General features: G+C 46.6%; 1 protein-coding gene across 1 annotated transcript in view; it reads right to left on the bottom strand.

Annotated features, from left to right (window-relative positions):
- The window catches only part of GET4 (guided entry of tail-anchored proteins factor 4), a 102,122-nt gene that overhangs the window by 12,485 nt on the left and 65,884 nt on the right, over window positions 1-23,753 (bottom strand). The window contains exon 5 of the mRNA XM_086940563.1: window positions 3,970-4,108. Coding sequence (XP_086796689.1) covers window positions 3,970-4,108 — 139 coding nt within the window. The remainder of the gene's footprint in view (window positions 1-3,969; window positions 4,109-23,753) is intronic.

The following is a 23,753-nucleotide window of genomic DNA, read 5'->3' as shown; positions in this document are numbered from 1 at the left end:
CATGGCCAGTGGCCTGAATATCCCGCCCCTAGCTCAGCTGTCCCTCTTAAACAACATGTTTGAAATAGTAGGTCTGATTATTAATAGCCAAAAATGGATGCCAACTGCCACGGCAGCTACCAAGTTATGCCTTCTCCACTACTGGAGGAAATCAACTGTCCACACCCTAGACCAGAGGTCTTCAAACTTTTGGATGCCGAGACCCCCCTGTCAACATTTTTAAACGTAAGGACCCCTCCTGACAAACATTTCTAGAATCCCTCTCTCCCTTTGCAGGCCATTTTCTTTCACCCCTTTTTATAACTTCTGAACTCTTCCCATCTCCCCATTCAACCTCTCACTGCACCTTTAATCATCTCTCGCTGTTCCGTTTTTTCAATCCCCTCTTCTCTAACAGTCTCATGGCCTCCCTGGCCCCGCCTCCTCTCTCAACCCTTATCACTTCTCATTCACCTCAAGTCTCTCCCTTCAAATTTGTGTCCTATCTATTTGTATCTTACATTTCTCCAGTCCTGCCATTCATCGTTTCCATCTCTCCTTTGTTCTTCCACACCTTCTTGAACTGACGTTCCTCTCTCCTGTTACCTCAGCACCTACCCCAGTACTCCCTCTATTCACCTTTCGCTGCTCTCCCTCACCCACGTCGCAACAAATTCTCTTTATACCTCATGGATCACCTCTCAGCTATCTTCTCTCACCCGTTAATGGTAGCTCTCCCCTCTGCCTTCACTTTTCTCTGACACTCACCTATCCTCTTGTGTTTCCGCAATTCCTTTGCCACTTCACATTTCTCTTCATCCCTGACCTCTCAAATTGAATTCTCTGACTCCCTTGCTTCCCTCCTCACTTCTCTCCTCTGTCTTCTCTCATCTGTCTTCTCCCATACTGTCTCCTCTCACCCTCATCTCTCCTCACCTCTCACATCTTTCCCTCTCACCCCACCCACGTCTCTCATCTTGCCTCTCCTCACTTCACTCACATCATCCACCCCTTCTCTCCAGTCCCCGCTCACACCTGCATCACACCTCTCACCTCTAGCGCCACACCTCTCTCCTTGGCTCCCAATCGGCCTCATATACCGCCATCTCCCGTCAGTTAAAGTATGTCCGGCCCTGTCTTTCAATACCCAAAAATCACACACAGACAGTGCCTTGTCAGTCCAGGCTCCTCTCCTTCATCCCTACAGTGTTATCCCCCCTTCAAACCCTCCCCCGGGCCAACCAAGCACACTGCCCTTCTGTCAGCTGCATGATGGCAGTGCCTTTTATAAAGGGGAAAGAGCACCTGCAGCCTTTACCACAGCCGCACTGGCCCAACCCTGCCTTGGGAAGAAAGTAAAAGGCACACCCATAGCACACAACATTTGACGCATCTGGTTGGATTCCCCGCTTTTTCATATGTTGAATACTCATGATAATACATGACTGAGTTTTGTTAAGAATGGCTAGTTTTGTGTTCAAAAAACCTTTTTTGTTTGAAAAGATTGTTCTTTCCGGTGGCGCAGGTGGGAGTGTGATTGCCTACCCTGGGAACTTTAAAGCTCAGATGGAAGTCTCAGATTGAAAAGCATTTGGTATAACATTGCAATATAAGTTGAATAACAGACATCAGTAAATGAAACTCGTGCTATTTACCAAATGTAACTGGCTTGGTAGATGCCACGACAGTGCACAGTGGGGTTTTAAGGTGTGTAGGCAGTTGTTGGGGAGAACTGAGTTGATTATGGTAATTGATAACAGTAAGTTCCCTGCACAGGTGCGTAACGCCCATTTGGCTCATAGGGCTTCAGCTCGCCCTCACCCTCGTGTGTGTCAGCCCGGACTGGGACAACTTCCCAGACACACACACAGACAGTTTTTGCCGTCTCACTGCAGCCTCACCCGAGTACTTCACAGGTCTTTAAGAGACCATTTACATGTTAACGAGGCTTTGTTGAACACTTCTTACACCCCTTCTAGAGCCCCTCCATCTTCAATCTACCAATTGCTAAAAGAATTACCCCCCTCGAAGATTTGATTAGCCCCCCCTTCTGAAACTTGACTCTAGTTGCGTCTCTGGCCCTTCATACACACTAACAGGGAAGCAAGTACACAGAGAAGTGTTTCTGTTCGCACCTAGTGCATTTACCTCTGGAGTCTGTTCCTTCGCTTTTGTTAAGATTAGCACATTTTGTCTTCGAAAAAAACCTTTTACTTTAAAAGATTGGTCTTTCCGGTGATGCAGGTGCGAGTCTAACTGCCTCCCCCCCCTTCCTCCCTCTGCAACTCCACCTCACTCCAGAGCCCGGGACAGCCTATGTGAGCTGTCCTCAAGCCAAAACGGAGGTCAGAGTTCGGCAACAGTTTACAGTGAGGGCACAGCAGAGGACTTTCAACGACAGCATTGGGGAAAGGCGTGCGTGAAAATAAAGAAGTGTTTTGTATTCCAGTTTTAGGCAGAAGTGCAACTGGGAATGCGCGACCCCCTATCTATGACACCACGGCCCCCCTGTGGGTCGCGCCCCACAGTTTGAAGACCCCTGCCCTAGACTAATAGCTCACAGAGCTCCCCGGAACAGCATACCATGATCGACTCATACTTATAGACTAAGTGACCAAAGGGAAAATTTCAATCAGATTTACACTTCCTAATGGATGGTCTTGATCCTTCCTAGGAGATCGATTTTTTTCTGAACAACGAAGCACCATGAATGAACACATGTCCTAGTCCAAAGGGCCCATGTCTTTTTCAGAGTTAAGTCTTGCACCTGTGCTGAGAAAAGCGGATCAATTATCATTTGTTGTGATATTTAGTCTCCGACTCCTAAGACACAAAGGAAGGAGGCTCTCCTCAGACAGAGCCCAGTGCAACATCTTTGGTCAGTTGAACACACTAAAATGTCCACGTGACTGGAATAAGACAATCTGCCACTCTAAAAAGGTCTACAGACCAAGGGATGCTTCATAATGACTTACTTGTCCCATAGCGACCTGGAACATCTCCATGAGAGAATGTGTCCAGGTCCCAATGGGCAGCACAGTGATTTTTTTTACTACGGATGTCCACTTTCTCATGGTCCTTTCCCAGATGCCCGGAAAATGCAGCGCCAGGGGACACCACACTGTTCTTTCTAGCTGAAATCATGACTGAATATGTAGGATGCTTGCCTTTAGCGGAAAAGGATAACCAGGAACAACCATTATTTCCTCCTCCTTTCTTTGTGGGCAAATAAGGTGGAAGTGGCGTCAAACATTTGCATTGCTGGCTCCATGCAACCCAACATTAAAGCATGTTATTCGTCAGTGTTGTTGGCGGATTCCGCATCTTAATCAATAAAGCCTGCTTTGAGGGAACTTGCATAAAAATGTGTTTCAGCATCTGCAAATCCTTACACAGTAACATCTGCAAAGTTGGAGTAGATTTTGATAGTCCGCATTACAAGAAAACAAAAGCTGAAGATTATCCCGATTAGAGCCTGAAGTATAGTTATGTCTTGCATCTAGGAGATGAAGACCGAGCACCCGTAACTGGCCATACTCTGAGCAGACACGGACAGAGCACAAGATTGCAATATAAAATGTGCGGTCCCTAATACGTGCTCCTGCACGGAGTATACCGCAGAATTGAAAGGCAGACTAGCAGATTGAAACTGCTGCTCTAAGAATGCCCATCAGCACAGGATACTCCCGTAGCCAGGTGCACCTGCCCACTGGGAGAGGGGGCGGGCAGGGAATAGTGGAGAAATAACCTTTGAAACTCTGATTTCTGTGCTTCCCGAACTCAAAAAGTGCCCTTGGGCATTAGAATGGTACTGACTGTGGCACTTCATGTATGGTACCCCACAAAAAAATACTTTTGTGCAGCTTGTTCTGTAAAATGGAATGCGTGAGCAAACATACGCAGCCCCCTTACAAGGCATCTTTCAAATCTGATTTTCCAAAGCACTATGTATTTTGAGAGATTTTTAAATAAAAATGGTTGGGCACCTACTGTAAAACGGCTTGAACCACAAACATGTCCACCTCGCTTCGATATCCGCGATTGGCTGAATATTCTACAAGCATGTTCGCACAGCCTTCGCCATCTGATGAGTGCAAGAAGTGATACCGAGATTCGCAATAGTTTTGCTCTGAAAGAGAAATGTGCAAAAATTCATGAAATTAAAATAATCCTGCTGCTGCGGGATCAAGAACATTCACTCAAGAAAATGTGAAATATAAGATGGAAATGCAAGTACACATTCAAAAAGAAATGGAACATGAACTACTCCAACGTGACCTTAAAAGATAAAGCAAAAAAATAGACTATGTTCACTGCATGACTGCCTCGGTCCCAACAATTTATTTAAAAGTGTAAAGCATGAAAAACTAGAGAAACAAAGAAGACAGTCTGAGGTCTGAAAAGTGCATGTTTAATAACAGCCAAGAAAAGTTACCTTTACATTAATACTTTTAGACAATATGTTCTCTATCCATGATCAGCTCAGGGTAAAAAGTGGTGGCAACAAAACGGTATATTAAATACAGAATAGGACGGCTTATAACTGGGCATTGTCGCCTTTCTAGTCACTCTTAATCTCCAACCTATACATTTCTCAGCACGTTTCAAGTACTAAACGCCTACCAGTGAAATTCAAATGCTTATGTGCATGGAGTGACGTCAATGGTAAACAGAAGAGTTCAAATGAACTAAGCCCAGGAAACTATGCATAACTAACCTGAAAACTAGGCAGCAGCTTCCCTTAACTATTTTATAGCGGGACCCCAATGACATGATGCAGTGTTATAGGCAAGAGGAGACTGTACCACCAACCAGTGTTCATGTTCAATTTTTAACTGAGGGATTACGCTCGCTTTTAAATCGCTCTCCCTGCTGAGCTGCTTTCTAAAATGCAACATCCACCCACGAGAGGGACTGGAACAGAAAGAGTACTGCTCTAACCTGCCATCATCACAAGGAGGTGTCCAGCACCTCCATGGTAAATTTCAGTCTTTGGGAGAAGTTCAGATTCAGCTAAGCCTTTAAGTCTCCAGTGGGTCTTCCAGCCCCTGGAGTCTTGAAGAGCCTTGACAAGCTGTGGTGGCAAGGAATGAATCGTCCTAACAGGGTTCAGGTCGACAGACGCAGCTGAGGGAACTCTCTGGATAAATTGGGAGAGGACCTGTCACAACGAATCCAAGGCCATTCCAGTGCTCATGAGGCACCGCACAGTTTTTGTATTAGGAACACCATATTTGCTGTTCATGGCAAGTCAGCAAAGAATAGCGAAAGAGAACACTACCTGCAACTTTTGATCTCACTGCAAGCCGGGCGTCCATGTGTGGTTTTCGGGGGTTCCCAGGCTTTTTAGGGCTGCCGACTAGACCAGCAACCGTAATTCCTATGCACAGCGCCAAACTAAATTTGCAAGGTCTTATTTAAGTGTGTTCTCTCTTTTGTTAATATCATGAAGCAAGTGAACAAGAAATGTAGCCTTGTTGGCCTTATGCCAACTAGGTAATCGGTACCTCTTGATTAGGGGGGGGTGGGGAATGGTTTCTAAAATGATTTATTGGCGAAGGTGCCGGACACCTACAGATGGAAAATATGTGATAGCAAGTCAAAACTCTGCCTTTTGTGTGTTACCACTCCACTTCCAAGATTCCTTGATGCAAATGTTTTCATAATTTTTATTACTGTGAATTTTTATTAAAAATGACAATTACAGTAAATGTGAATATATAAATAGATAATTATAATAGTAATTATGATTATATTAAGTACACCAAGTAAAATGTAGAAATGTTTCATTTCATTTCTAATTCCAGAGCTGGTGGTAAATTACCATGTAGTAACATGAAGAAGACTGAAACAAGCACATCCCATCCGTCTGATCTCCATTTTATAATTTCTTTATGGTCAAATGTCCAACATGAAGTTACGCTGACAAGCCCACATCATGGAAAACTTTGTTAGAGGCAGCTCAAGTAAGGAATCACATTCCCCTGGTAGACACTGCGAGAAATGTGGCAAGCAACATAGTTCTCTAAGTATTTTAACACAGAAGCTAGTTTACTATGAAAAAAAACTAAAAAAAATATTACAGACTATTAAGCAAAAAGCTCAAGCAAGTGTCAGTAATGATGCACGAGTACACGCTTAAACAGTAGAACATCATTAAAGTCAAACGTGTATGCTAAAGAATGTATATTTTGTGGAAAAAACATTAACATGTGAGAAAACAATCAAGGCCACGGAGCTTAGAGCTGGCAAAAGGCTTCTAGAGTGTGCAACCATTGATTGCGATACAAAGATCTTAGTAGTTTGTAGTCGGGATACAGTGCCGCAGAAGCCCATCATCATGCATCTTGTTATATGAACTATACAAGGGTTAAAGCAAAAGAGGAAGATCATGCATCTAGTGTTCAACCCGATGATCACTACAGAAATATGAGCGATGAAGCATATGATTAACTTTTTCAATACTTTAGAAATGTGATAATTCCCAACATAGAGGTAATATGTGTGACTACTTTCACTGAAGGGCTTGAAACACTGATGACACGCAGAGGAATGCAAGGAATAGACGAATCAACCAAGAAGCATATTAGAAGAGAATGGTCTCATAGTTTGGCGCCAGCCTCCACATATTCCCAGACAACCAAGCAAAATTATTGGCCCAACCGGATAGTGCTATGCTACAGGACGTTGTAAGGGGAAACCAAGGAGAATTACCAGTCATAAAGGTTAAGCAACAGACATGAACAAGATCATTGATCAACCTCATCGCACATAAGAAAAATTATTAAACCAAACTGGACATCAACACCATGGCCATATCATCCATCAGATGTCGATAAAGATTAATTTACATTGTCTGATTACCTTAAATGGTTCATATTGGGATTTCTGACTGGAGATCCAGAAAACAGTAAAAGGTTGCCTTACTTATGCAAAAAGTCAGGACATTATATATGCAGTAACAAATGGCCAGCAGAAACCCCCAAACAATTATTGCTCCCATACGCTCTAAAAACGCTGACAGGCAATATTGAAAATATTTGCACTGTAAACAGACTTAGTCATGGGATTTTATACTCAAAACTGGAAGAAAATGATACCACCTTGTGTCTTTAGAAACTTGCTGCTACCTTAAATTAGCAAATTGTTCTTCCAATCGACATTCACCCTCATGTCTTCACTAACTCAGCATGGGATAGCATTGATCAGCTGGAAGACACTCTTACTGGTAAGGGGACAACTCATCAAGTCAACGGTATAGCTGTGCAGCTCAAGTTATTTGCACCACAACCTTTTAAAGTTCCTCTCCTAAGCACTGAGAAACAAAAACAAAGAACAGCGCTGTGCCCTGTGGGCTCCCCAGGGCTGACATTATTGCTGACATTGCCGTTTGATCAAGTTTCGCTATTTTGCACTTAATGTATGTATTTAATTGGTGTGTGCTTCTCATTTCGTTTTAACTCATTTTAATAATTTGAGCATGACCGCGGTATCAGCCTGTAAGAGCGGGTTCACCTGGTCTGGGTCAGCGCTCTAGTCTTTCTAACCCCCTATAAAATTCCCACAGTGACTCGGGCACGCCGAAGGCACGCAAAAGGCAAGCCCGCCTGCGCACGTCAGCATCTTGGAAGCGGCCAGTGCCAGCCACGCTGCCAGTAAGTTTAACTTTACGTTACGCCTAACCTACAGCAGACATATGCTCCTGGAAATAGGAGGGGACGCAAGCTGATGCTCCCCTCTTCCCTTCTAATGGAGCCAAATAAAAAGGGCTGCCCACAATGCAGCTGGAACGCCTTTATTAGCGAGGCAGATCAGACTTTGAAAGAGCAGGGCGTGCCTAAATCTGGTCACATGGATACTAATTTGTCACAGACACTACCCATCTAAGGGCCCTGCTTCTTAGCACACGGTCATTGAAGAAATTTAATGGATAAAACCCCAGATTTCCTATTTTTAACGGCGACATGGCTTTGCGAGGCCTTAAATCCTACCATCGCCTCTGCTATCCCCTCGGGCTATCAGATAATTAGGAAAGACCGGCACATTGGGAATTAGAGGAGGAAACGTTATTTTCAAAAAACATTTCTCCTGTACAATAGTCCCTTCAGATGAAATAGAGGGAGCTGAAAGTCTCTGTTTCCATTGGGGAGTGTCCCCACATCAATCGCTGGCAGGCATCCTAATATATAGACCTCCGGGTCCCGCCGGAAAGTTTTTTGCGTCCATTGGCAACGCTGCCTCACCCTTTGTTATGAAATACAAACAATGTTTGGTGTTAGGCGATTTTAATATACACATGGATAAATTGGATGATCCAGACTCTATTAGACTCAGAGAGTGCTTGGATATGTTAGTGCTGGCCCCATATGTGCAGTATCCGACTCACGAAAGGGGTCATACTCTAGATCAGATCTTCTCCACTGCCCAAATAGAAATGAGTCAACCACTTCCCCTTGTGTGGTCTGAACACTTCCTGTTGGAATTTATAATTAGAAAAGAATCATATCACCCTAATTTGAGACCGTTCCAGGATATCACACGCAACACATTGAGTACTGCTACCAATATTCATCCGATTCTGGCTAGCTGAAACTTGGAGGCGGATGTTGCGGTTCTGGACAATTTGCTTCAGCTTCGCGCAGAGGAGCTCACACACCCTGCTTTGCGCCCTGCTAAGACTGGCTGGCTGGCCCACTGCACCTTGGTTCACGACTGCCCTCAAGAAAAGCAAGAGTATTTGTAAACATTTAGAAAGGCTCGGGTGGAAGCATTTTGATATCCATGATAAAAGTTATTTGTTAACAGGCGCTGAAGGCTCATTATAAACAAGTTCACGAGGAGAAAAACTTTTTCCCCCCCAAAAAATTGAACGTGTAACTAACAAAAATAGGGACATTTTTAGAATAGTTAAGAGAATTCTCCTCCCTGTAGCGGCAGTTAAGCTATTTACCCCCTCAGAGAAATGGACAGGCCATGTCTTCCTACTTTTATGATAAGATTAAAAGTACTCAAGAGACCTTCTCTATAACACCGTCTGCGCACAGAGACAGTTGTGAGCATGACCCCCCTAAATCTAAGTAAGAGAACCGTCCCTGGCACAGTTTCCAGCTGTCTCCTTTGATAAATCTCTTGAAATCATGAAAGTCTTCAAATCCGGCTCTCCATTTGACCCATGCCCTGCCACTGTTCTGACATCAATAGCCGAGATTATTAATTCAGCGGTTAATCGTATCCTTCATCTCTCTTTGCAGAAGGGGCTCGTTCCCGAAAGGTGGAAAAGGGAGACAATTCTTCCCCTATTGAAAAAGTCGACACTGGACCCGGAAGTACCCTCTAACTACAGGCCAATATCTTTGCTCAGTTTCTTTTCCAAGGTCCCGGAAAAAGTTGTGAATACGGTTACAACCTCATATGTCGAATCCGATCAAGTACTACATCAGAGTAAATCAGGATTCAGGGCAAATTTTTGCACCGAGACGGCACGGTTGAAAGTCTTGGAGGCCATAAAGGATGATCTGGATAAGGGTGACAAGGCCGTATTGATATTATTGGACTTATCTGCGGCCTTAAACACCGTCCCCAATGACCGACTCCTCTTGAGACTCCAGGAGTACAGTTTTTGGGGTGCGGTTCTCAACTAGTTTGCCTCCTCTCTAAAGGATCGCCAGCAGTTTGGTCCCCGCCTTTTGCTGCCCTACCACCCCTTTGGAGGTGGGAGTTCCTCAGAGCTCAAATTTGAGCCCCACTCTTTTTAATATAAATATGGCCCCTTTAGCGACTCTAGCCAAGGGTCATGAAGCAAAAATTGTATCGTACGTGGATGATACGAAGCTGCTTTTCATCTGTGACAATGACGCCGATTTTAAAGGAGAGGTGATTAACCTCTTCAGCGCGTCGCAAATTTTCGCGCTGTGCTGAAGGATCTATTGAGCGGGCTGGGCCGTGACGGAGCGGTTCCGTCATTAGCACAACCCCACCGGCGCTCATGATGGAACCGCTCCGTCATGAGCACCGAAGGGGTTAACGTCCGCCTATCAGTAGTGTTCTCCTGGCTCCAGTCTAATCAACCTTAAATGCAATCCCGAAAAGTCAGAGATCATGTTCTTGGGCCACCCTGAAATTGGTGGCCAGTAGACATGTCCCCTCTCTCAACTCCAGTAAAGACAGTGTAAAACCTAGGAGTAAAGTTGGACAAGAATCTCTCCATGCAGGCACAGACTCAGGCAGTTGTTGGATCTTGCTTTGGCACGTTGAAAATGCTAAAGCAGTTTCTGCCCCTCCTGCCTATTACACATAGGAAAACGGTAGTCCAAGCACGGATAGTCTCCAGGCTGGACTACATAACCGTACTGTACCTAGGGGTGCCACAGTATCTACTGGCAAGGCTGCAGGTGGCCCAGAATGCAGCTGCCAGAGCAATTCTCATGCTCGGCCCGAGAGAATGGACGTCTTCACAGTTGAAATCCCTATATTGGCTCCCAGTTCGTAAGAGGATCCATTTTAAAGCAATGGTCCTGGCTTTCAAAGCTCTGCACGGCTTAGGTGCAGAGTACATTAGGAAACGAGTCAAGTTCTACTGCCCTCACCGTACACTAAGATCTTCAGTGCTTCAGTTAGCTCGCATTCATAAAAATCAACGAGCACGGAGAGGGGGTGGCTCCTTCCAGATACTGGCAGCCCAATGTGGAACATTCTGCCACTGGAACTAAGACTGATGCAGGAACTTCTCACGTTTCGGAAGTCACTGAAAACTTGGTTATTCCAGCAATAATTATTCAACCTGGTCTCCACAGCACAAGGCTAACGTGGTCACTATGCCTTCAGCGCCAGGACACTCTTGAGTAGCTGTGTGCTTTTCAAATACTCAAGAAAAAATCCACCAAAAAAACCACCACAAATACTGAAGATTTGTTCATGTATGTTTCAAGTGAATGTGAACAAGTTGGGCTTCAGCCATTTATGCCAAGTACCTAAGCCATGAGGGAATGTGTTGCCCAGTTGAAGTCTGCATGAAATAAGTACATAATCTGGATTGTTACAAGACAAGAAGTGACCCTTGTACAGATAATATCAAGTTGGACAGGATTGAAAATCAGTACTAGAGACCTAATTAGTGTATTGCATGGCTCCATTGGCTACTTACCCACCATTAATGCCTCTGCAACTAAGTTGGCAAATGTTTCTGAAATTTTGAAACAGTCAGAGCGGTTAGGGCAATCACTGCATTTGGCGAAAATTGTAGTGGTAATGGATTAAGCTCTCTACGCACAAACAAATGAGATTGTGTAGAAGCATAAAGCAAAGTACGACAGAATCGGTCTTCACTTGCTTTGCAGGAAGAAAATAGGAGTTAAAGAATCAATGTTGTGTTTGATACGTACAATGATATACCTATTAAAAACAGTGAAAGGACAACCCGAGAGGAGAAACTCAGGCACCAGTTACAGAATATCTCACCTTCCCAGACTGTCAGACAGTGGAAGAAATTCTTAAATCACGCAATGAATAAAACAACTCATCACATTTCTTGTAATGAATTGAAGAAACTAGAGTATTTTGTAAAACTTGATTATAAAACACGGTTTGCCAACATTGAAGATAAATGCACAAGTTACTTACCTTCGGTAACGATATATCTGTAAGAAACAGTTAGTGTTAGATTCCTTACCTTAGAATATCCCCATCCATCCAACTGCATCTGGAAAGTTTTCGTTAGCAGTACCCTTGAGCGTCTGTAGGCGTCGTCTGCGGCTCCGCGTCCGGCGTCGTGATCGCCGGGATGACGTCGGAGTACTTAGACGCCGCCCTCACGTCAGTTCTGTACATAGCTTTCCGGGCCAGGAACGCAGAGCCATGCAAGAAACCGACACTGGTGCCATGAAACTAGGGCCCTCAAAGGGAGATACCTTGACCTAGATATCGGTTCGCAGAATGGGGAGGATGGGTGGGGCGGTAAGGAATCTAACACGAACTAATGTTTCTTACAGATATATCGTTACCGAAGGTAAGTAACTTGTGCATCTGAAAGAATCAGGTTAGTGTTAGATTCCTTACCTTAGAATAGATACCCCAGCAATACCAAACCCGGGGGTGGAGCTGCGAACCAAGATCACACCAGGAAGTCCTGGAGAACGGAACAGCCGAAAAAGCCATCTCTCAGGACTTGGCTGTCCAGGCAGTAGTGCTTGGCAAACCGGTTCAGCGAGGCCCACGTAGCTGCCTGACAGATGTCCAGCAAGGGAACTCCCCGACCCAGGGCAGTAGTAGCCGCCGTGGTCCGAGTGGAATGGGCGCGCAGCCCCTCAGGAGGCTATTTCTTTGTCAAGGAATAACAGACCTTGATGGACAAAACGACCCACCAAGAGATGGTCTGCTTGTGCACCGCCCGTCCCTTCTTAGCACCCTCGTAACCAACAAAGAGCTGGTCATCCACCCGGAACTGGCGTGTGCGGTCTAGATAAAAAGAGCACACTTTTTGGGTCCAGATGGTGGAGCCTCTCTTCCTCTTTTGAGGGAGGCGGAAAGAAGGTGGGCAAGGTGATGGACTGCCCGATGTGAAAGGCTGTAACCACCTTGGGCAGGAAAAGAAGGACAGGTCCTCAGAACAACTTTGTCTGGATGGACAGAGAGGAAAGGAGGCTTAGAAGACAGAGCCTGGAGCTCACTCACTCTTCTGGCAGAGGTGATGGCAACCAGGAAAGCAGTTTTAAGAGTCAGAAGACAAAGAGGACAATTATGAAGTGGCTCAAAGGGAGCGCACATCAGATAAGTACTAGGTTCAAGTCCCACTGAGGCATCACAAAAGGAACAGGAGGGAACATAAGTGTGATGCCTTTCAAGAATCTATTTACAACAGGGGACTTTAAAAGAGAAGGCTGATCAGGAAGCCTTAAGAAGGCTGAAATGGCCGAGAGATAGCCTTTGATAGTGCCCAGAGCAGAGCCTGTTTTGCAAGAGCAAGGAAGAGGAGAACCTCTGAAAGGGGGGAAGAAAGTGGATCCACAGCCTTTGCTGTGCACCATGCCACAAATTTGTTCCACTTGCAGGCGTATACCGTTTTTGTGGAGGGACGCCCGGCTGCCAGAATCACTTCACAGACTTCAGGAGGCAAGTCAAATGGCCTCAACTGTCGCAGCTCAATCTCCAGGCATGTAGGTGGAGACTGGACAGGTTCGGGTGGAGGACCGTCCCCTGCTGCTGCAACAGAAGGTCCTCCTGAACAGGCAGACGAATCGGGGGATCGACTGACATGCTCAGTAGCTCGGAATACCAGTATCTTCGTGCCCAGTCCGGAGCCACAAGGATGATTTGCGGCCGGTCGCGTCGGATCTTCTTCAGCACTCTGGGCAGAAGTGGTATAGGCAGAAAGGCACGCAGAACTGATGACATTGCGCGTTCTCTTCGGTGGCAAATAAATCTAACCAAGGATTTCCCCACTGCTGTAAGAGATCTTGCGCCACGTCAGAGTTCAGACGCCATTCGTGATCCATCATGCACAGGCGGCTGAGTTAGTCCGCCCTGGCTTCAGGGAACCTGCCAGGTGTTGAACCACCAGGGGGACGTCCCAGTGTTCCAGCCATGTCCAGAGGCGCAGAGCCTCCTGATAAAGGGTCCACAACCCCACCCCGCCCGGTTTGTTGCAGTACCACATGGCGGTGATGTGGTCTGTGAACACCTGCACTACACTTCCCCGGACAGAGGAAAGGAATGCTTTCAGTGCAAGTCGGATCGCCCGCAGCTCCAGAAGGTTGATATGGAGCCGGGACTCAGCCGGAGACCAGAGGCCTCTGATCTCCGCCTCTCCCATGTGGCCCCCCTATCCCAGGAGGGACGCATCTGTCACCACTAAGTGCTCCAGTTGGGGTAGGGAGAGGGATCTGCCACTGACCCAATCGCGGTCCGTGAGCCACCACTGCAACTGTCTTGCAGTGCCCTCCGAGATCAGGACGTGGTCGGACAGGATGCCTTGATACTGTGCCCACTGAAACTTCAGGTCCCACAGCAGAGCCCGCATCCACCACCTGGCGTGATGTACCAGCAGGATGCAGGAGGCTATCAGCCCCAGGAGCCGCAGCATCAGCCTGACCGAAACCCGGTATAAAGGCTGAAAGAACGCAATCCGAGCCTGAATAAACCTGAAACTGCGCAGTGTCCAGAACTGCTCCGATGAAGAGGAGCTTCTGAGAGGGGCACAGTTGTGATTTTGGCACGTCGATGATGAGCCCCAGCGAGTGCAGGAGATCGGCCGTAGTCTGGAGGTGGGAGACGACTGTCTGGGGCGAGCCTGCCTTCAACAACCAGTCGTCGAGATAGGGGAAGACTGAAACCCTGACCTGAGCAGATGAGCTGCGACCACCGCCATCACTTTCGTGAACACCGTAGGGGCACTGGTGAGACCAAAGGGGAGCACAGTAAACTGAAAGTGCTCATGGCCTACTGTGAACTGCAGATAGCGCCGGTGATGTGGAAATATGCGTCAAGTCCAACGCTACCGTCCAGTCTCCAGGGTCTAGGGCAGCCAGGACCTGAGCTAAAGTCAGCATCTTGAACTTCGCCTTCTGGAGGAAGCCGTTGACGCTCCAGAGGTCCAAAATAGGGCGTAGGCCTCCTTTGCCCTTCTTGGGTACCAGAAAGAAGTGGGAGTAGCAACCACGTCTTACTTCTGGCCCAGGAATGCGCTTGATAGCCCCCTTGGCGAAGAGACCTGTAACTTCCTCCTGCAGGTCCATAATATAGCGTAGTCCTCCTTTGTCCTTCTTGGGTACCAGAAAGTAGTGGGAGTAGCAACCACGTCCTACTTCTGGCCCAGGAATGCGCTCGATAGCCCCCTTGGCCAAGAGGGCCGTAACTTCCTCCTGCAGAAGTTGCAAGTGATCCCCCGACATGGGTGCGGTGGCACTGCAGTGGCATGGCTGGAGGGGTCGCATCGAAGGGGAGGGAGTAACCCCTTTGGACGATTTGCAGCACCCACCTGTCCGAAGTGATGGTACACCAGGAGAGAAGATGATGGCGAACCCTGCCCCCCCCACTGGCGTCGAATGGGCCTGAAAGCTCGGACTAGGAAGGTTTTGAGGCAGATGCTGTGGGAGTGGATGTGGACTGACCAGGCCTCTGTCCCCCTGCACCGCCATGGCGGCTCCCACGTCCGCATTGAGGTTGGTTCTCTGGCCTGCGGCTGGACGAACGTGTGGGGGCGCCCCTTCCTTGGCCAGGAAAGGGACGAAAAGCAGAAGTCTGCTGGCACTGGCCCGACAGGCCAAGTTTTTGGCCGTAGCCCTGGAGTCCTTGAAATGCACTGTCTGCTTTGGCGCCAAAAAAGCGACGGCCATCGAAGGGCATGTCCAGGAGCGTGGACGCGACATCCCCCGAAAAATTGGCGGACATCAGCCAGGCATGGCGACGGATCGCCACAGTCGTGGAAATCCCTCCGCGCAGCGAGTCTGTGGTATCAAGTCCACATCTGATGGAATAACATGCTGCATCCCGCCCCTCAGCAACTGCTTGGGCGAGCCGTGCCTGGGCCTCCTCTGGACACTGGGGCAGCACCTCCGTAACCGTGTCCCACAAAGAGTGGGTGTAACGGCCCAAAAGGCAAGCAGTGTTGATCGACCGCAACCCCAGACTAAGATGAGGAGAACAGTTTCTTTCCAAACTAGTCAACCCTTTTGGATTCCCGATCTGGAGGGACATTCAGGAATGCGGTCTAGGACGTAGAGGCCTGGATCACCAGGCTCTCGGGGGTGGGGTGTACGGACAGAAAGCAGGGGTCGCCCGGAGCCGGGCAGAGGTGTCGGGCCACGTTCCGATCCACAGGGGGCACTGTGGAGGGTTTGGACCACGTTCCCATCAGAACGTCTGTGAGGGACTCACTGAACGGCAGCAGGGGCTCCGAAGAGCTTACTGGCAGTTGAAGCACCGCAGTGAGGAGAATAGTCCTCACGGACGCAGCAGGGAGCTCAAGAGCCAAGGCCTTGGCTGCCCTGCGCAACACCACACCATACATAGCACCCTCCTCAGAGGGAGGCGAGATGAATCCAGTGTCGGATGATGTGTCCAGACCACTGGCCTCCCCCAGCTCATCTGCCCAGTTCTGACTTAACTGGCATTGTTATGCCAAAGGGTCCTCCAACCCTCCCCTTCATCCGTGTCCTGATAAACAGGCAGAAATGACGGAGCCGGGTCATAGGTGAATTGCTCACCCACCGACGCCGGAGACGCTGCAAAGCGGCGCCGCTCCGATGCCGGACCGGGGCTGAAATCGGGGGCCGTGATGTCCGAAGACAGCGCCGGAAGCGACACCCTCGAGGTCGACGCCAGTGGAGGAGTTGTGAGGTCAACTGGCGTCAACCGGGATCCAGGCCTGGATCCCCCAGAGCCCTGCAGTGTCGGGACCGAAGTCGACGACGAAGCTGCCGGCTCGCTGAGGCCCTTAGTCGGGTCTGCGGGGCCCGAAGGCACGCCAACAGGCCTCTGAGGGAAGTGAATCCTCATGGCCACGAGGAAATCAAGTATCTCCTCCGGGGTCGCATGCAGTCCAGGGACCGGAGGGTATGGGACCGGAGGGTATGGGACACCCGCGGCTCCAGTGGAGTCACCCGAACCCTCAGTCGCGTCGCGCGACCGGCAAGGGGTCAGAAGAGCGACGCCGCTTCTTCGACTACTTTTTAAAGTGCCTCGACTTACCTGAATGCAAGGACTTGGAGCCCGACTAACGGTGTGGGCTCCGGCTCTGCGACCGGCCCCTTGACTTCCTCCTCGACCGGGACCTCGAGCGGCGCGGAGCTGACTGCCGGATTTCAAGGAGCTTGCGGGACCTCTCCCGCCTAGCCTTCGAGGTCAAGGCCCAGCAGTCGGGGCATGACTGGTCGTCGTGGTCTGCCCTGAGGCAGTAGACAGCAGCGGTGGGGGTCGGTCACCGACAGGCGTCACACTGTTTAAATCCAGGAATCCCTACCGGCACCAAGAGTTGAATCGACTCAAAAAAGACAGCCAAAATAGGCCAACAAGTTAGTCAAAAAGTGACTAGAGTACTAGCTCTTCCCGGATATGCGCTTGCTTGCGCGGAAAAACGAAGAACTGATGTCAGTGTGCGAGGGAGGCGTCAAAGTACTCCGACAACGTCATCCCGGCGATCACGACTCCTACCGATGCGCAAGGGTACTGCGGACGAAAACTTTACGGATCCAGTCTGACGCCTGGGGATATTCTAAGGTAAGGAATCTAACACTAACGTGTTTCTTTCAGATGTTACAAAATAACATCTGAAGGGAGCCACCAAGTACCTGAGCTAAACAGAACACATGAAGAAGCAGATGGCAATCTGTTGCTGCATGCTGCACACGCTGTTAATGAGGGTTAGGAGGCAGTAATGAGAAGCTCAGATGACAAAGATGTATTTATTTGTTTGAGATTCCAAGACAGAATCTTGGCTAAAGGGTTTCTAAAATGTGGTACTAAAATACGCATGAGAGTCCTAGACATTAGGAAAACAGCCTCAACTCTTGGTGAAAAGGTTTGTTGAGCTATGATAGGTCTCTATACTTTTATCGGATGTGACACAGTAAGCGCATTTGCTGAAGAAGGAAAAGTACATGCAGTTAAAATCCTGTCTGCCAACAGATATACAGAGGAAACATTTTTGCAGCTCGGAGACGAATGGGATCTCTCTGTAGAACTAATGGACAAATTAGAGCAATTCTCGTGCTTGCTGTATGCATCGACATCTTCAGTTCATCACGTGAATGACTTGAGATATCACCTATTATGCACAAAGAATGGTGAGAAAGACAGTCGTCAACTTCCACCTAGCAGGGATGGTCTGAAGAAACATGCTGAACGTGCAAATTAATTAGCTGGTATACGCAAGAGATGTCTTCTGAACGATCCACAGACACATAGTCCAATTGGAAGAGGCTGGAAGTTGGGAAAACACGCGGGAGCAGAGTAACTGGTAGTGGACTGGATGGTGGCGCAGCCAGAACCTCAGGCAGTGTTAACTCTACTAGCTTGTAACTGCATTAGGAACTGTAAACTGCCAACATGGGTCGACTGTCTAAATGACCTCAAGTGCACTTACATGTGCAGACTTCCTGCCTGTGAAAATCAAACAGACGCAGAGAATGAAGACACCTATTCAGAAGATGACGACAAATGTGAATGATAAAATTGTGTTTATGTTCACTCATGAAATACATAGCCTATGTAAGATGTAACAACCATTATTTTAAATTGTACGTCAAAGGTATGCACATAATCTATATCAATATATGAGAATACAATTAAGTTTTATGGTTATTTTAAGGACTATATTGTTATTATTATAATTAATAATCATAATTCGTTTAAAATAATATCAAATTTAACCAATCTGGTGGAATTAGATTTATTTTTTCACATGCTGAATGTGTATTTAATTTTACCAAAATATGAAAACCATTATTTTTTTCTCCGGCTATGGTTGCAAATCCAATAATATCAGACAAAAGGTAAAGAGTGATTACTTGCTCTCACATATCTTTTCCATCACTAGGCATCCATACCGTGCAAAACAAATTATGTTAGAACCCATCCTTCGAGTGGTACCAATGGCCTTAAGTTGGGGTCTTGACTCACGGCCTATATTATCACAGTTCAATTTGCAACAAGGTCACTCTTAAACAGTAACAATTAAAAATAAGTGAACATATCCATTGTCCAACATCCCAAGAATTAGGAAACAACAATGAGCAATGATTTAGGCAAACCCATTACAACAAAGATGCTGATGTAGTGGCAGAGCATCGCAGCTTCTGGGTTGACAGATGGTGCCAACTGCATCTGGGTCAACTCCACACCACCTCTTGGCATGATCACACAGTCATATATAGGAGCCACATCTGCACTGACAGCAGCATTCTCCCTCATACATTTGGACGAGAAGCAGCTGACATGGAGGAAAATCAGTGTGAATCTGTGCCTTACCCAACGTGGGATCATACTACCTCACAGAATGTCCACTCCATAGAATGGGGAGCGGACCAGTGGTGAAGCATCTGCCGTTAGACCGTGTACACACCAGAAATAGTGTTATTAAAGGCAAGTAACTTGTTCATGCTGTGGATACTTCCAACTGGTGACTCTTCACCTTTGAATCAATACCAAAGCAGTACCCACAACAAAGAGGTGGGTCTGGAGAGTGGGCTTCAAACCAGGAAGTTCCCTAGGACCAAAACAGGGGAACTGGCTATCCCCACAGACCTGAGAATCAAGGCAATAGCATCTGGTGAAATGGGCGTCCATGTTGCAGCCCAGTCCAATATTGAAACACCCCCGAACCAGAACTGCAATCGTGGCTTCAGTTTTGGGTGAATAAGCCGAAAAGGCCCTCAGGAGGCCCCAATTTGGGCACAGCATACACCAACAAGACACAAATGGCAATGCACAGCAACAAGGTACTCTTTTTGGCAGGCTTCCCTTTCTCCACACCAGCTAACTGAACAAAAGGTAGGTCATCCACCTGGTGATCTTAGCCCAATTAATGTAGAAATAAATGCATGACTGGGAAGGTAATATCCAGGTATGGGAGCTGCCTTAGGAAGTTATTAATGACTTGCCTCAGACAATGATGGTTAGCACTGCTGAGCATAGGCTGATGCCATGATTTCCTGAGGCAATACACAGACCTGGGCGATTACATCTCCCAGCCTTGGTTGGTTGGTGTGTGTGTGTGGGGGGTCGGGGTTGGTATATATACATATATATATATATATATATATATATATATACACACACACATACACACATATATATACATACACATACACACATATATATATATATATATATATATACACACACACATACATATATACACATACACATACATACATACATACATATATACATACATACATACATATACATACATATATATACACATACATACATACACATACATACATACATACATACATACATATATATACTGTTATATTCACTCTGTGCTCTGTGTCACTGCCCATGTCGCGCGCTGTGCTCGCGCTGCCTGACTCGGTGACATGTCCAGTGTTCGGTCCAACGGCTGGCAGTTGCCCGTTTGGTCCCGATCATGATGGTTGGGTTTTCCTGCGTCTTTACTTAATAAAAGACACTGAACTACACGACGCTGGTGTGCCGCCTTGTCATAATTTTATAACATTTTGGCGACATTGACGACAGTTGAAGGCGGAGGGTAACGAGAGAGAGGAAAGACAGAGTTAAGCGGGAAAAACGACGTGAGAAAGAAAACCCGACCAGAGGGAATATCCACGGACAAGCGAAAGTGGTTTGACACTAAAACCAATAACGTAAGCCTCAAGAGAAGGTATGTTGGAAAATCGCTCACCGTGAAGGGAACTGTAATCATAAACTGTCTGCGCATCAGGCGTGACGGAGCGTTAACTGTTGGTCTTTGGCCCGTCAACGCAGGCGACAGCGCCCCTTGGTGCAATTGCTCTTAAAGGGGAAACTCTGACTTTAAACAGAAAGGCAGTACCAGTGAGCCCCACCACTGGGGGGGCGGAACAATTTAAAAGGGAAACGCACTCATGTAAAGAGAGAGCATTTTAAACAAATACCAACGCAATTCTGTCTACAGTGACACACTCACTTTTAAGCAAGTTCGTTATTGTGTGTCACGCAACCACAAACACGTTTGTCGTTAAAGACGACCGATTTTGGAGGAAAGCTAAATTTACAGTGACACTCACTTAAAGTCATCCTTGTCACAGTGTGTTACGCATCTTCAACATAAACGACAGTGACACACACACTTTAAATTGGGACATTACGAACATTGCCGAGTGTTTAATTTTCCGATTTGACTTATCTTTTTATGAGATCTGTGTTAAGCATATTTAGAAGCATTACTCTTGGGTATTCACTATGAATGTGAACAATGCTATTCAAGCCCCTGTCCCTTTCCTAAGTGCCCCAGGTGAACCGTCCATGGAATGGGATGATTGGTGTGAGGCATTTGAGAATTATATCATAGCCTTGGATGGCACCAAGTTCTCTGCCATCAGGAAGAAAGCTTTGTTACTGGGTGCCTTACTGAAAGAGGGACAAAGAGTATTTAAATATTTGCCGAACCCACCTCTTGACATTGATAATGTTTACAAAGATGCTCTGTTTAGATTATATACCAGGTTTGCTAAGCAGGAGAATGTAGTAATGCGCAGGCACAAATTTTACACTGCCCCTCAAAGGGAAAATGAAACAATTGATGAATTTGTCTCTAGGCTAAGAGAACTCTGTGAAATGTCAGTTTGGGAACATACAGGATGAGATGATTCGGGATCAATTAATCGTGCAATGTTTTAGCAAGAAAACACAGGAAAAGTTGTGGGCAGCTAAAAACCCCACCCTCACTGAGGCAATTACTATTGCTAAAGTTGCTGAAGAAAGCGATAGGTGCATGAAGGAGCTTAAAAGAATACAACTTGGACACACTAGTTGTCAAGAAGTTGCAAGTTTACAGGCAGATGCTTCAGAAAGCATAGGTTTAATACAAGGAAAACAAACAAATAGGGGGGGGGAAACCCACAACCTCTTTTAATAGAAGTGGGACAACAAGCAAGTTTAAACAGACCACACGGTCTTGTAATAGATGTGGAAGCCCTTTTCATTTAGCTGTTTCAAAGAATTGTACGGCTTTATCTAGAGATTGTTTAAAGTGTGGAAAAAAAGGGCATTATGCACGAATGTGTAGAACAAATGGCTCGAAAAAGGTTGCTATGGTTGAGAGAGAAGCTACTGATGATGAAGCGGAAGTAATGATGATTACGTCTGCTGGCAACCTGGAGTCAACAGAGGGTGTTGTCCTATCTCGGCCTAAAGCAGATTTTGAATTGAATGGAGTCGTTGTCAATTTAATGGTGGATACAGGGTCGCTTTACACAATCATCCCTAAGAAATTGTATAATTCATCTTGCACCGAGTCTGTTTTAGTGAAATCTGACATCACACTAAGAGGTTACCAAGGGGTGAGCATTGGTGTCCTTGGATTCTTTGAGGCCAATATTAAGTTTAAAGGGAGAGTCACCCAGGGAAAGGTATATGTATCCCCACATGGCCATGCTATTTTGGGATGGTTACACCAATATGAGCTCAATATAAGGGTGAACCCGAGAGCTGATCCACCTGTAATGTGTGTTGAGGGAGAAAGTGTGTGCAATATAGTTCAAGAGAACCTAGAAATCATTCTTAAAAAACATGAAAACATCTTCAATGAAAATTTGGGGGAGGCCATTGGTTACCAACATGTTATTAAAACTAAGAAGAGTGTAGCACCTGTGAAACACACCGCAAGGAAGATACCCCTATCTGCAAGGGATGAGGTCAGAAAGATCATCAAGCAGTTATTGGAGGATGACATAATTGAGCCTGTGGAGGCCACACAGTGGTTGAGTCCAGTAGTGATCACACAGAAACCGGACAAATCCTTGCGCTTCTGTGTGGACATGAGGAGTCTTAATAAAGCCGTGATAATGGATAACTTTCCGCTTCCAAACATAAACGAAATTGTCCTGAGTTTGGGTGGAGGAAAGATCTTTTCAAAATTGGACCTCCGCAGCGCATACCACCAGGTAAAGCTTCATCCGGACTCAAAGCAGTTTACATCATTCATCACTCCGGAGGGTACATACCAATTCAAAAGACTTCCTTTTGGTCTCTGCTCTGCAGCAAGTGTGTTCCAAAGGATCATTACAGATGTACTAAAAGACATTGAAAGGGTAGTATTTTTCCAGGACGACATCCTGATTTATGGTTTGAATATTGGGGACCATGATGTCATTCTAGATAAGGTTCTCACTGCTCTTTCAAGTGCTGGTTTAACTTTGTGAAGGGAAAAATGTGTGTTTGCTGTTGAGGAAGTAGATTACCTGGGGTACCACGTGTCTGGCCTTGGTATACAACCCAAAAAAGACCTTGTAAGTGCTATATGTAATGTGTCTGAACCTGATGACAAAGACAAACTAAGGTCTTTTATGGGCATGGTTGAGTACTATGCGAAGTTCGTAAAGAACTTTGCAGAAAAGGTTGAACCCTTGCGAATCATCATGCGGAAAGGGAAAGGTTTTACTTGGGGTGCAGATCAGAGGAATGCCTTTTTATTGATCAAACAAAACATCTTAGATGCTAACATTCTCTCAAGTTTTGTGCAGTCATATCACACCATCCTCACTGTTGACGCCAGCTCTGTTGGGATTGGAGCGGTCCTAACACAAAAAGGGGGTGGTAAACAGAACACTATTGCATTTGCGTCGCGTTCTCTGACTGAGACCGAAAGGAATTACTCGGTCATAGAGCGTGAAGCATTGGCGGCTGCATGGGAAACTCGGTACTTCAGAGTGTATTTGTGGGGAATCACGTTCACACTCAGAACGGACCATAAGCCTCTCTTAAAGGTTTTAGCCCCTGGGGGAATTAGGAACTGCTCGGGGAGGTTAGCGAGACTTGCTGTTAGTGTACAAGAGTTCACGTGTAATGTAGAGTACTTACCTGGTTGGTGCAACAGTGTTGCGGACTGTCTATCTAGATTACCTGACACTAAAGAGCCGCCTAAAGAGTTGGTGACCGAGAATGTGGTCGCGTTTTTAGATGACTTAGAAAGTGATTTACCCAGTTCTATATCTAGGAGGGAATGGATTGAGGAAATGGGGAAAGATCCTGTCATGGATGGTTTGATCAAGATGTGCAAGGAAGGGGTGTCAAGACAAAGTACGGTCTTACCTGCTCTTAGGCCTTATGTTCAG

This window comes from Lissotriton vulgaris, chromosome 10, assembly GCF_964263255.1.
Source record: "Lissotriton vulgaris chromosome 10, aLisVul1.2, whole genome shotgun sequence".
Lineage (NCBI taxonomy): Eukaryota > Metazoa > Chordata > Amphibia > Caudata > Salamandridae > Lissotriton > Lissotriton vulgaris.
The sequence above is the reverse complement of the archived record's forward strand: the minus strand, read 5'-3'. Positions and strand labels throughout refer to the sequence as shown.